Raw genomic sequence first — 14,587 nt, forward strand, 5'->3', positions numbered from 1 at the left:
GCAATCAGTTTTTTTTACTAACTTTGGCCTGGCATGAAGAATTGTGTACCTTTAAGAATTGATGCCAAAAAAATTAAAAAGTAGAAGAAATTATTCTTGCTCAATTTAAAGTAACTGTTTGTTGCGCATATCAAGTCTGATGCAGAGATCAGATTTACTTATTTATTTATTCGTGACTTAAAAACAAAATGATGTCTCATTGTTTGTTCTGCTGGAATGCATTCAGTTTGTGTGTGCATTGCTCACAGAAATATAAAACTGATGCTATCTGCTAATATCGCCCAAGGAAAGCACAAATCTGTTTGTGGATTGCACAGCCTGCAGTAGAGACCCAAAAGACTGCATGCTGCAACACACACACACACACACACACACACACACACACACACACACACACACACAGAAAGGCAAAAGTAGAAACATATGTTTCTTCAGTGCATGGGGATGCATATCCTGAGGGAAGCACTGATCAAGCTATACTAAATGTACAGCAACTGTCAAGTGAAGATTTTGTTGAAAAATTTCCAGAAAGAATTGTGTATTTTCCAGGCCATCATTTTGTGCCAGAATATCACTTTCTCAATACCTGATAGTATTGAAAGGAGATCTAAAACCTGATGAAGTAGTGGCAGATTTTGCAGAAAACTATTTGTTTCCTGGATACTGTTTAGGATAATTACTGTGATAACAGCCAAGTTACTGTGAAAACAGCCAGGTAACTGTGTGTTCTATTGTGACATCTACTGCCTGACAAAAAAAAGTGAGGCACCCAGAAGGGGAGCAGAAAATGAAACAAGATTTCACAAGCTGAGAGGGGGAGCGGTGTCATTGCAATGATTACAAAATGAAGTCAAACTGACAACTTGGCAGTATGAACCCATTCATCAGTATGATTCGGTTGGGAAGGGTGTCATAAAATTGATTTATCATATCCTGAGTCAAGCTGGCCCATAATTGTTAATTAGTCCTTGATATCTTAGTGGTATCGCGATGGAGTTGACGTCTGGGCTGGTTCCACACATGTTCAATTGGGAACAGATATTGGGACTTGCTAGCCGCAGGAGACTTTAATATCTTGCAAACACGCCATTGTAACTTACTGCCAATATTGTGTACCTTAATGTGCCACTAGAAGCACAGTCCGCAGCAAAACAGTGACATCTAACTGCACTTTTTTCAGAGTGGTGAGTTTACAAGAATAGGAGTAGCCAGAAACAATAACTACAAATGGCTCCAGGTTTCAACACAGAAAATATCACTTCCTTATTTTGCTAGATGCAACAGGCTGCAACAAACCATTCTGCACTTATGTCAAGAAAATTACTTATAGTAAAAGATTACTGCAAATTGGCATAAAAAATGCTCTGAACTTACCTCTTTCTCTGCATGGAGAGACAACAGCTGCCCAACATGTACTGGCAGTTTATTAACCAATGCATGTGACAGCACTGACAGCTGTTTTTGAAGGGACATTGTTTCCATACTGGGGTGGTCATCAATTGCCTGAGGAGTATGAGAACCTTCTGAGTGATTAGATGACATACACCCAAGTGCTGCCATATTTGAATTTGGAGGTGGTGTTAATGAGGATTCTCCAATTCCACCACCAAGACGAGGTATAGGTCGTCCAACTAAGGGGCTATTAGGCCCTGAGACATTCTGCAGATATGGAGATGTATTCCCTGCAGCAGACATTGCCATTGCTGTAGAAAACACTGCCTGGTTGTAAGCATCTTCTACACCACGTGATGAAAAGACGGCAGCTTCTTTCTTCAACGCCTTTGAAGAACTGCAATCGGAGGAAACAAAAACGGTTTTAACTTATAATCAAACTGTTCATTAGTTACCTTTATCAAACAAAATGACAAAATGCATGCTATATTTAGTCCATAGCAAATTTCACAATTTTACTGATCAATTGCAATGATTTTTATAATAATTCAGAATACTCACATTATTACGCAAAATGGCTCTTTATGTGACAAGAAATGCAAATTTGCACCATAATGTACATAAAAATAGTATAGATGTGTGGTAGTAGGGTATACAATGTATCACGTGTAAATTTAGAGCCACACGAAGTTTCTATTGATCCAACAAAATTTCTATTGATCCAACAAAGTTTGTATTGATCCAACAAAGTTTGTATTGATCCAACAAAGTTTGTATTGATCCAACAAAGTTTGTATTGATCCAACAAAGTTTGTATTGATCCAACAAAGTTTGTATTGATCCAACAAAGTTTGTGCAGAGTTCATTTTTATGCAACACTTCAAGAGGAATGATGGCTCCAGGGATCAAAAATCACTTTCTACAAAGCTCAGAAAGGATATTAAAATTCTAAAAGTGGTGGAACTCTTAACAAGACTGCGGAAAACAGGAGGACTTCTAGAATGATGATGTTTGGTTTGTGGGGCACTCAACTACGCGGTCATCAGTGCCCGAACTTCAGGAATGAAAGGAACGGAACAGCCAATATTGTAATAGGAGAAAAGAAGAAACGTGATTAAAGTAAGGTGGAGCAAAAGCTCAAAAGGAGCAACATCAGTGAGTTTTATAGACTCTTCAAAGTGGAGCTACAGGGATACCAACCTCCATGTCTGTATTTCAGGCGAATGGGTTGTAGCATAGGTATCAATGGCAAATAAAACTGTGAGTTCTTCGCAAAATTTCCTCAAAGTGCTGCTAAACTTTGAACAGCCTCGGAAAACAATCAACAATAATTCAGATTCCACACCATCAAGCCTTCGTGAAACCAAGCAGGTAAACAAGGAGCTCAAAAGTAATAAGGCACCATATGAAGATGGTACTGTGGCAGAAATGTGGAAGACCGGAGGACACATTACTGAAGATGGTGTATTGCCTTAAAGAAGAAATACAGAAAACTGAAAAGATACAATAAGACTGGAAATGTGTGTTCATACACCCCACCTCTGAGAAAGGCAACTGAACAGATATGAACAATTATGAGGGATCTCCTTTCTTTCACTACCCTCCAAAATCCTGCCAAGAAGAACTGAAGAACAGCCTGATTACTTCATTGGAGAATATCAAGCTCGTTTCCGAAAAGGCTGGTCATGCGAGGAACAGATATTCAAACCTCAAGGGTATTCTGAGAACTAGAGCAATAAGAAGTAAGGGTCAGGATACAACAGTGATTTTCGTCAGCTTCAAGAAAGCATATGATTCCACTGACAAGCAAACTTTATTTATGATTTTAGAGGAATTCAGAACTGCTACATAAACAAGGTAAACTGTAAAACAATCCTTGATGTTCACCATTTCAAAAGTTAAATTTTTCGCAAAAATCTCTGTGCCTTTTGAAATAAAGACAGGGTCACACAACGAGAAAATAGAATACACTAAGATGACAAAAGTCATGGGATACCTCCTAATATTGTATCTGACCTCCTTTTGTCCGGCATAGTGCAGCAACTCGATATGGCATAGACTCAACAAGTCGCTGGAAGGATCCTGCAGAATTACTTAGCCATGCCTACCTATATAGCCAACTATAAGTGCAAAAATGTTGCTAATGAAGGATTTTCTGCAAAAGCTGACCTCTCAATTATGTCCCATAAATGTTAGACGAGAATCATGTCGGGCGATGGTCAAATCATTCGCTTGAATTGTCCAGAAAGTTGTTCAAACTAATTGCCTGGTAGGATGGCGTATTGTCACCCAGAAAAATTCCATCATTATTTGGGAACATGAAGTCCATGAATGACTGCAAATGTCTCCAAGTACCCAAAGATAACTGTTTCCAGTCAATGATTGGTTCAGTTGGACCAGAGTACCACAACCCACACTATTATGGAGCCACCACCAGCTTGCACAAAGTCTTGATGACAACTTGGGTCCATTGCTTCGTGGGGTCTGGAACGCACTCAAACCCTATCATCAGCCCAACCAAAATCAGGGCTCATCTTACCACACCACAGTTACCCAACCATCTAGGGTCCAACCGATATGGTCCTGAGCCCATGAAACACAGTGCATGCAATGTGCTGTTAGCAAAGACACTCACATTGGTTGTCTGCCGCCTTAGCCCATTAATGTCAGATTAGGCCACACTGTCCTAACAGATACGTTTGTCATACATCCGATATTGATTTCTGCAGTCATTTCATGCAGTGAAGCTTGTCTATTAGCACTGATAACTCTATGAAAATACAACTGCTCTCCTTCGTTAGGTGAAGACCATTAGTCACTGCATTGTTCGTAGTGAGAGCTAATACCTGAAATTTGGTATTCTTGGCACACTCTTGACACTGTGGATCTCAGAATATTTAACTTCCTAATGATTTCTCAAATGGAATGTCCCACGCGTCTAGCTCCAACTACCATTCTGTGTTCAGAGTCTGTTCGTTAATTTGTCATGTGGTCATAATCGACATTGGAAACCACTTCACATGAACCACCTGAGTACAAATAAGAGCTACCAATGCACTGCCCCTTTATACCTTGTGTATGCAATACTACCACCATCTGTATACGTGCATATCGCTATCCCATGATTTTTCTCACCTCAGTGTACATCTTGGAAAGAAAGGAAACAATCTGGAAATGAGATGTTATAGTCTTGCCCATTTAGTTTGAAACCAAAAGGATGCACAAAGAATATGGGAGATCTCGCATGAAAGCACAGTAAAAGCAGGTGTCAATGCCTCTTAAGAAACAAGGGAATATATGAAACAAACAACAATGGAAGGAATATTTGGAAATTCAATATAGGAAGATCAAACGAACAGAGGGCTTCAAATACTTAGGCAAATGGATCCAAACTAATGGACTGGATAAAGAAGCAGGCAAAGGAAGAATCTTGCTTTACAAACTGAAACAGAACATGTACAATAAAAAACAGGATCCTACAAGGACAAAAAGCAGTCACTATAATTCAGTTATATAAGGACACTGCTTCAGAGTGTCTTACTTTAAGTAAAAAAGCACAGTCGAAAGAATATTCTCAAGATATTCTCATACCTCTGAAAACTACTGGTGGAACTTGGAAGAATAAGAAAAACAAGGAGCTCTACATATATACTGAAAATATCATGGAAATAATGTGAAATTTTATGGACACCTAGAAAGAATGGATGAAAACTGCTTGAGTTAAAAAATCTTCAGTAACATCACATCATTAAAGTGCAATTTTAACTGGACAAAAAGAGGTCAAAAGAGATGCATAAGAAAATAGTATTATACTTAAAGATGATCCAAAATGAGAAGAATTCCAAAGCGAAGCCAATAGCACAAATGTGAAATCACTAAGAGGGAATGAAAAATATGAAGAGGTTCTGGGAAGAAAGAAAAACAAAGGCAAAGAAGCCTAAAAGTCCTACACGGTTCACAGCTGGCCAAAATTGGAAGGTGGTGGGGAGGGGGAAGCCCAACAGAATTCGGTGCTCGTTACTGGACTGGACATTGATACAGGTATATAACAACTGCAACATCGGTCTTACAAATAGAGGGGATGTGCTTCCTATTGTGAATATTAATCTCTTTATTGTTAACAATAACTTCTTACATGTGATGGAGAAACTATGCAAGAGATTGTCGGAAGTAAGAAAATGAAGATAATGTGCTCTGTAGATATGTTCTACCTGCCAGCACAACTAATGTACTTACCTGTAAGCTTGTTTACAGGCTCGACTCAATGACTCATTGGCTGATTTTTCAACCTTTTCGTACTCACTAATGAATTACATTACAGTACAAAATAGTTCCTATAATTTCAGAACATGAAATATCTTATTTAACAATGTCAGAAAAAAAATTGCTACTTACCATAAAGATGACACATTAAGTTGCAGACAGGGACAATTAAAAGACACTTACACATGACTGTCAACTCTGGTAGCTCGGGCGGTCATGTGAGCATGAGATGTGCTTGCTTTGTGAATGAAAGGTGAGTGTTTCTCTTTTTCTGACAAAGTCTGTGGCCAAAAGCTTATGTGGAAGTGTCTTTTAATTTTGCCTGTCCGCAACTTACCATGTCATCTTTACTACAAGTAGCAATCTATCGTTTCCTATGTTGTTGATTTACTACCTAAAGTTTGCATTGTCTGAGTATCTCATTTATCATTCTTATACATAATTCAGTATCTTGTTATTTAGTGAAGAATACCAGAATGAAATTAATATTCAGCTGAATAAAAAGTAGCTTCATTCTGTCTTTTCCTTTCACATTACTTTATAAATAGGGACACGTCCATCCTACATTCATATATGACACATGAAATAAATTTCAAAATTTATGGACATATTGCACATTGTCTTTTCTTGGCCTCATCATGGAGGTCAACCAATAACTGACATGGGTACAGATGGATGCGCACATACAGTTAGCTCCATTTCTCATACAAAGGAGATTTTTTTATTTGAATATCAATACACCATACTTATGAACCAGTTGAACAGCATTCCAATTGGGAAAATTGTTTGGATTAACATTTTAAATCATTTTAGTCCTGACAGAGTCCACTGTGACCTTTATCAAGATTTCAGAAACAGATCAGAATGCTGGGCAGAAGAAGGCGACAAGGACCACTCAATTATTAACATCACATATAATTTAAAAATTAAATTGAGTATACAGAAGATTAATGAAAATTCAGTAAGAAATAAAAACAAGAGAATTTATCACATAAAAACACAATATCCTATGGACAATTCTAAAATTACAAAGAAACAAATATCGATTTCATAAAATGTAGAAGCCAATTTAAACATTTCATGGAAACAGGTGATCAACAACAGAATTGTGCGCTTTCCATTTTTCATGGTTTAATGAATAAGCCATTAAATTTTTCGCATGCAGCCATGCAAATTCATACCGCTGCATGCCTGAAATTTAATGTATTAACAAATAGTTGACAAATTTTTGACAAGAGTGTCTGTGAACGTATTTTGTACCAAAATTCTAAATATTAAGGAAAAAGTAACAGATTTTTGATATGTGACTTGCTTTTTCTTTTTGTTATTTTATATTGCTGGCTGTTTACTAAATTGGCTTACCAAATAAAAACTTAAACTTAAAAGGACAAACTGCATTTCCACTACTTATTCATCTTGGGTGTCAAAAGCCAAAGTCAAAGCAAATTGCTGCGTAATTATATGAGGATGGTTTGATATGTACAGTATATTTTCAGGAAAGAAGACCACACTTTTTGTTGTGCCTCCATGGTTTGTAAGCTTGATTATTTCAAGGATCATATAAAGAATTTCAGCAGTTTACAGCATACAGTCCATTGTTAATAGAAGTCTGAATTGGTCAATGTGTCAATTGCAATTGAAAATGGAGAAAACCAAGTTTCGCACTGTTATTCAACATTTTCATTTGAAACATTGGACTACCGCACAAATCAAAACAGAACTGGATGAAGTTCTCACAGACACTGCACCACCAATTAAGACAATTTACTTTTGGGTTAATGAATTTAAACATGGGCACAAAATTACCAAAGATGAAATGCACTCTTCCTGTCAAAGTAAGGTCACCACAAAGGAAACCGCTGACAAAATCCATGATATGATAATGTAAAACCACAAAGAAAAATCTGTGAGATTGTCGAGACAGTTGGCATTTCAACTGAGAGAACGCGTAATATCCTGCACAGACAATTGGCTATGAAAAAGCAATTTGCAAAGTGGGAGCAGCATTACTCAGTCACACAAAACCACATCAGACTCATTTCAGCACAACCTATGGTGATGTTTAATTGCAATCCTCAAGACATTTTGCATTGATTTTGCACACTAGAGCCAAAACATCAGTAAAAACAATAGGCAAAAGGTGTTGAAAGTGCACTGAAGGAGCCATTTTGTCAGCTAGTAAGGTGATGGCTATTGTTTTTTTGGGGTTCCCAAAGAATAATCCTCATAGATTACTTAGAAAAGGTAGAACCATAACTGGGCCATATTATGCTTCTTCGTTGGTTCATCTGAAACTTGCATTGTCTGAAAGAAGATTAAAAAAGTGCACTTTCATCAGGATAATACACCATCCCACACATCAGCGATAACAAGTGCATGAAATGAACTTTGAATCAGTTCCTCATCCACCCTATTCGCAAAAGTGATAGTTTCCATCAAGGAATATTTTGCAAAGTTTCACAGAACCTATTTTTCCAGCTGGAGGATCACTGGACCAAGTATATATCCCTCAAAGGAGACTATGTCAAAAAGCAAGGTGAATTGTTTACGAAACAAAAATTTTTTCTTGCTTTTTTACCAAATTTATCAAACCATCTTCATATTCCCAACAATACTTCTCGCCAATTGCAACAACCTGGCTTTATAGCAAAATTCATAAGGAAAATTGAGGCTTTATAGCAAAAATTATAAGAATTTTCTCACCATCACCATTTGAATTTATATTCCTCTTAAACTAACTAAAACCAACAAATCAATTTATTGATAAAACAAGAAGTCAATCTGCCAATATAAATTACTATCTTAAGTTATGCATTTGAACAAAACAAAGTAATACAATACGAGGCAAGACTGACAGTACACTTAGTTCCGTCTACACGTGCAAGTAGTGTCCAGTGAATATTGGCACTGATTTCATCTGAAGAATAACAAATCACCATGAATTAGTCTGATTACTGCAAAATATAACATCCATTCTTGTCAATAGACTGTTAAAAAAAGTGCTTATTGACTGGAATCTTTGCTTCTGCAAAAAGTTACAAGCTTTTTTCTTCAAAATGGCCTCTATTTTGTTCATTGGCTGTGCTTAATCTTATAACAAGTGTTTGTTCCATTTTCTTCATTGGCTGTGTTTAATCTTACAACAAGTGTTTGTTGTGTTGAAAAGCAGCAGCATTTTCCCACTGCTGAACTAAATACATTTTTTATTTAAAGAGTTTCTCGACAATATTTGTCTTTTCCTGCACAATTCGATGATTACAAAACCTGCGGTGGGCATTCCTAGCCGTGCAACCCATGCTTGGCAACACTACAGATAGAAATGATCGAGGCACTTAGCACAGAAGTAGAACCAAAGTAGCTCTATCTGAACACTAAGGGACGAATTTCAGTGCAGTCAAGAAATGTGACGGATTTTGTTTTCCAATCACTCAGCGCACAGTGTATACACTATGTAGTGGCAGCCAGCTGTGAACTTAAACTACACTTCTGACTGCCAGAGAGGAGAGGATTGGTAAAGGGAAACAACCCCTGCTCCCTCTTGCAGGGTAGGAGCCTACACCCCATGTTTGCAAAAGCAGAACTAATTGTCACAGCAATCATCGATCTACGCTGGTGTTGTAAGGGCTGTAATCGAAATCCGTGATGGACCAGGATTAGTCACTTCACTCATTTCAAATTAAGAAAGGAATACAATGAGGAAAGCACAACACAAAGCATTCAAGAACAGCTACTGCACAACTGACTGTTTAAGTTGTCAGAGTATTATTAACAAGATAATTTAGGCCTGACCTCTAGTGGTATGCAGCACATCCACTGTTTGAAATACCCACAACATAATTTGCCACACTGAAAGTGTCCAAATTACACCACTGTTTCGATTTAAGCTAAAAAATGGAAGTGCATGTTTCTTTGTTATAAAATGTTACAAGCTAGGTCTTATAGCTGACTACTATGTTGCATTACACAGCACGTATCTTACTATTTGCACAAAGTAAGTTGGCACTCAGCACAGTGGCTGATGGAAGCAACCATAAACGTATTTCCCAATTTCAGTCATTCCCATCACACACCAAGTCATTCCCATCACACACCACACTGAGTGTCAGCTTAGTTAGCTTGAATAACAAATAGACCATTCATCTGCCCATAGCTAGCATGACACCAGAGTACCAAACACACTGATACACTGTTGCACTCATGCACTTTTTGTTTTGCAAAGAGTTTCATACACACATTATCTTTCCAAACTGGATTCGCCAGATGATGTACAATACCAGTAACCAAAAACTGGTTTCTACATTAACATGTGGAAAACAAATCTATTTCAAAGTCTCTCTTATAATAAAGTTCCTCTGCATACAATTCCCTATGAAACAACATATATTCGTTACTTTCATGCTTTCACATTTTGAGGCATCTATTTTACATATGTGGATTTTTCCAGTGACCTATAAAAATTATTACATGTAGCCTGCAACTTCTCAGTCTGGAAAGAAAGCAACCAAAAAGAAAAAGAGAGAGAGAGAGAAAAGTACAGACCACAACAGATATTTACAGGCAAGGCAGGCACAGCAGGACTCACTCCAGCTTGCATCTTGGGTAGATTTCCATCTGACCTTTGTCAGCCACATTTTCTCCAGCCTATCCTCTTTATAATTTTGTTTGCACGAGTCCGGAGCCTCAATATATTTTTCAAAGGAAAATGTTGACCATTACAAGCGCCACAGTTTTCAAATTTACATGCTATTAACAAACTTTGAATTTTTAGTCATTATCAAGCAAAGTTCAGGTAACTTCTATGCAACATGTTGCAGCACATGTAACATACACATCAACACACCAGCAGACATTTGGAGACAGTTACATGATCTGTATCAAATAGGGACAGAATGTCTGTAATGCATGAGTGAGAACCATGTACAAGCCTATGTACATATAGAACAAGCCAGTAAGTGTCCATGTCACTTCATGCAACAGTATCAAACTTATTCTCGTGGTATGTCCACATGCAGACACCCTCTTCCTTTCACTGTCAATCAAAGGAACTTCTGTTTTCTAAAACCTGTACATGTGTTAGTGTCTGAATGTGCTGTCCTGCAAGCACATTGTTTCTATCTTTCCTAATTTAAGTTTCGTTTTGAACAGCACCTTTCTTTACAGCAGTAACGAAGATTTATTTAGAATAGTATTTATACCGAATTAAATGTAGTTGTTACTGACAAGTTCACGCTGTGGACTAGGGCAGGAACTGACCTGAAGTGGATCATACAACTCTAGAATTTGGGAATGCAACAAGGGCACACTACACACTGTTGACAAGGAAAGCACAGTTTAACTTGGGTGAACAATGATGAGCTGACTACAATGTTTTTCAGACCTATGACAGTAGTACGTATCAGCAAGGAAATCAGCAGAATCAAATCTTGCAGTTAATTTCACCCACTGGGTAGTAGGCAGATGAAACTATATCTTCAATTAAATGAAATCACACAATGTTGTTGTTAATTTATATGCCTGTGATCAAAAAGACTTCAGACAGCAAGAATATTATGTTTAGCTGTTAAGCTTCTCTCTACTAAATTGTTTAAAAAATCTTGTAACTCCAATGAATTAAAGATGTTATACAACTATTCAAATGAATTGAATAAAGCTTGCCATCACCCATAATTTGCAATCAGTGCACTAATGTGAGTGGTGCATGTCAACACAGCATCTATTCCGTTGCGACAATACCACTGTTTAAGAGTTAACTATACATAAAGAAGAAATTACATGAAAAGTGCTGCCTCACATTAAGATAGTATATAATTAGCACTTTATCAATTAGAATTTCTTAGGATCAATGCAAAGAACAACATGAACAGCTCAAAGTGCTATTGAAATCGTTGGAAATAATGCTATAATTTTTATCTAAACTGTAAAGAAAGATACCATTTCAACCATTGTACCCACAAAGTTTACTATGAAATGAAATCAATTCACATATTAACTGGACAACTCTTGCACAAACCTACATAAATTAGCACACATACAAAACAGAAAGTATTTCCCATTACAGCCATTAATTAGAACCCACAGTTAAGTTATTTACAATTTTAATTACCTGTCAGACATTGCCTGCTTCGAAGGGGTACAGTTGGCAGATCTGTAAGCATATCAGCCAACAGTTTCTCAGTTTAACAAACATCTAATTGAATAGAAAATTAAATAAAAGAAAATCATAAATTTGGTGACAAAATGAACATTGAAAACAAAAAACTTTACTATTTTGCAATGAAAACTAAAATCCAAAATTACAGCACTTTGACAACTTTACAATTGTTGTATACAGTTCTTTTCTTTCAACTGCATTTAACATGACAAAATGTAATGCCCACAATATATCAGGAAAGAAAATGGGTTCGCAGACATTGAACCATACTTACCCTCCCATTTCAAAGCTCTCCTCAAAAGATTTATTACTCGAAGTCTTTTCTTTCAAGGTAGAAGGTTTACCAGGAGGCAAATTCTGAAGAGATTCTTGCTGTTCACGCAGCTGTCGTCTTCGCTTTTTGCTCCACAATTCATGGCAATCTTGCCACGTAGGTAGTTCAGGCACAGGCATTCTGAAACAGAATTGTAGTCCCTGTTATGACATTTTATCACTTACATTTCTTTAATTCTAAAATTGTAGCATGGGACTCAACAGACAGCTCCCCAGTCAATAATGGTAAAATATATATAGAAGAGTGCTGTGCTATTACCTACAGAGTAGCAATCCAGTATGAACACTTTTCTAACACTCAAGAGGATCTTTGCTACATCAATACAGGGTGCAGTGTATACAAACTGACAATTACAATGAGTATATAGATTCTGAAGACCTACACGTGGTATTTCTAATATTCAGAGCAAAATATTATGAGAAAAATATAGGTACAACAAGTAATTAATAATAAATAGCTATAAATAGCTATTTAAAATGTGTATTAAAATTATTCCTTGGAACACAAACCCAACTTTGGGCTGCCCTTAATAAATACTTTAAGACAAAGAACAAATATAAAAGGAAACAAATATAGATACATGGCCAGCTTATCACTGTGCTCAGAAAAATATGAGCTAACTGCTCTGCTATACAAATCATCAATGTTAAAATGTATGGCAGTTATAACAAAAAATTTAAAATGTAAGCCATACTTGTCTGAAATCAGTTAAAACAGAATGCACAAACCTTCATAAATTTGTAGTTTCTCTTCTAATTCAACGAATTAAAATACAGCAAAGAAAGAAGGGGGGAGGGGAGAGAGAGAGAGAGAGAGAGAGAGAGAGAGAGAGAGAGAGAGAGAGAGAGAGAGAAGCAGGCATATGTCTCACATTTTGTTACATTAACTAGAATGCAAAATTAGACATTTTAACTCACTTTTCAGGGCACACATTCTTCAGCCATGTTGATTTGAGAGCCTCTTCAGCTGTGATTCTCTTCTCAGGGTCAAGTCTAAGCATCTTATCTAGCAGATCAAGGGCCGATGCGGGCATAAACATTTCATACTCTTCACGCAAACGCCGCATGTGTGGTTTTTTTGGCTTCAGTGTATGCCACAATGGTAATTTTATTACAGAGGGCCACACAGCTGGTGTTGGTGTACCACAAAGTCTAGAGATAATGTCCAGCTGCATTAGCTCCACATTCCCCTACACACACAAAAATTCTATTTAATCAAAAATGAAAAATTAAATATTGCATCATTTTTCCTGTAATTATATAATTCATAGTTAAACAGAAGCCAATATTTCAAACCCTACAAACTGAAATCAACATATGTAACAACTCTGGGTACCTCACACCACTTACTTTTAAAAGGGAAAAAGTGAGAGAGGAGAGACTTGAAGAAAGCGGAAACTGAGTATGAAGAAACACTTTGTTCTTTTGCCTATCTCTCAATATGAAAACAATTTTTGCTTTCATTGTTCGAGACTGGCTACTCATCAAATTCTCAACATTTTTGCAAATGCAGTGGATTCCAGATTATTCATGTGCAAAGTATCTGGTTTGCAGATTATTCACACATCTTAAAAAATGTGGAATGTTTTTCTTTGGCAAAAAGCAATAAACAACCTACTGCATGACAATAAGGCTATTTCCATTGTTTAAACAATGACAACAGTGCACCATCTTCGTTGCTATCGGCCACCTTGTTCCGTGTAAATTGAGAACAAAGTTAATGGCCATGTACATGTCCACAAAGCAAGTGAAGAGAAATCTGTAAAAGCACTGAAGGAGAAATGAAAAAAATAAGTGATGAGATTAAAATAAAACTTAAGACTTAACTGAAAGATTTGAGAAGGGAGAAACTGCTGCAAAACAGTGCAGATTACTGCACTGGTATGCAGATCGTTCAGGACATTCCAGAGAATAAGCAGAGAACACAAGATTTTGCCAGGAAATGTGATTGTTTCAGTGCAATGTGTGCCACAAAAGCTAAATTTTTTCATGAAGGTCTAACGTTATTTGAGGGAGAATTTAACACTCAGCTTGACGGTTATCCAGAGTGAAACAAAGTCACAAGTTTCACGAACTTACTGGGCAAGGAGAGTGGCTTAGTTCAAATGTTGCAGCAGCCGATTAGTTTCAGGAATGGTTCCGGAAATGTTAGGAACAAGAGAATTACAAACCACACCAAATTTATAATGCAGACTAAAGTGGTCTGTATCGGAAATGTCTACCACCAGAACTCTTGATTTTAAGAGCGAAGTTTGTGTTCCTGGATATAAGTCGTCTAAAGAACACATTACAATTTTGTGCACCGCTAATGCTTCTGGAAACCAAAAGGTGCAACTACTAGTGATTGGAAAGCCCAATAAACCCGAAGTATTCAAGGATATCACAGCTAAGGATCTCCCTGTGCATTATTACAAATAAGAAAGAGCACGAATGGCCACCGAAATTTGC

At 37.0% G+C, this 14,587-nt stretch overlaps 1 protein-coding gene across 5 annotated transcripts in view; it reads right to left on the reverse strand.

Moving 5' to 3' along the window:
* Positions 1 to 14,587, reverse strand: part of LOC126473401 (cyclin-dependent kinase 12) — a 190,018-nt gene that overhangs the window by 127,939 nt on the left and 47,492 nt on the right. For 4 of the 5 annotated variants that reach the window (XM_050100414.1, XM_050100415.1, XM_050100416.1 and 1 more), the window contains exons 8-11: positions 13,058 to 13,329; positions 12,081 to 12,260; positions 11,759 to 11,800; positions 1,375 to 1,789 (exon numbers count right to left, since the gene is read on the reverse strand). In XM_050100414.1, coding sequence (XP_049956371.1) covers positions 1,375 to 1,789; positions 11,759 to 11,800; positions 12,081 to 12,260; positions 13,058 to 13,329 — 909 coding nt within the window. The remainder of the gene's footprint in view (positions 1 to 1,374; positions 1,790 to 11,758; positions 11,801 to 12,080; positions 12,261 to 13,057; positions 13,330 to 14,587) is intronic. The other variant, XM_050100413.1, reaches the window with a different exon arrangement.

Source organism: Schistocerca serialis, chromosome 4, assembly GCF_023864345.2.
Source record: "Schistocerca serialis cubense isolate TAMUIC-IGC-003099 chromosome 4, iqSchSeri2.2, whole genome shotgun sequence".
NCBI lineage: Eukaryota > Metazoa > Arthropoda > Insecta > Orthoptera > Acrididae > Schistocerca > Schistocerca serialis.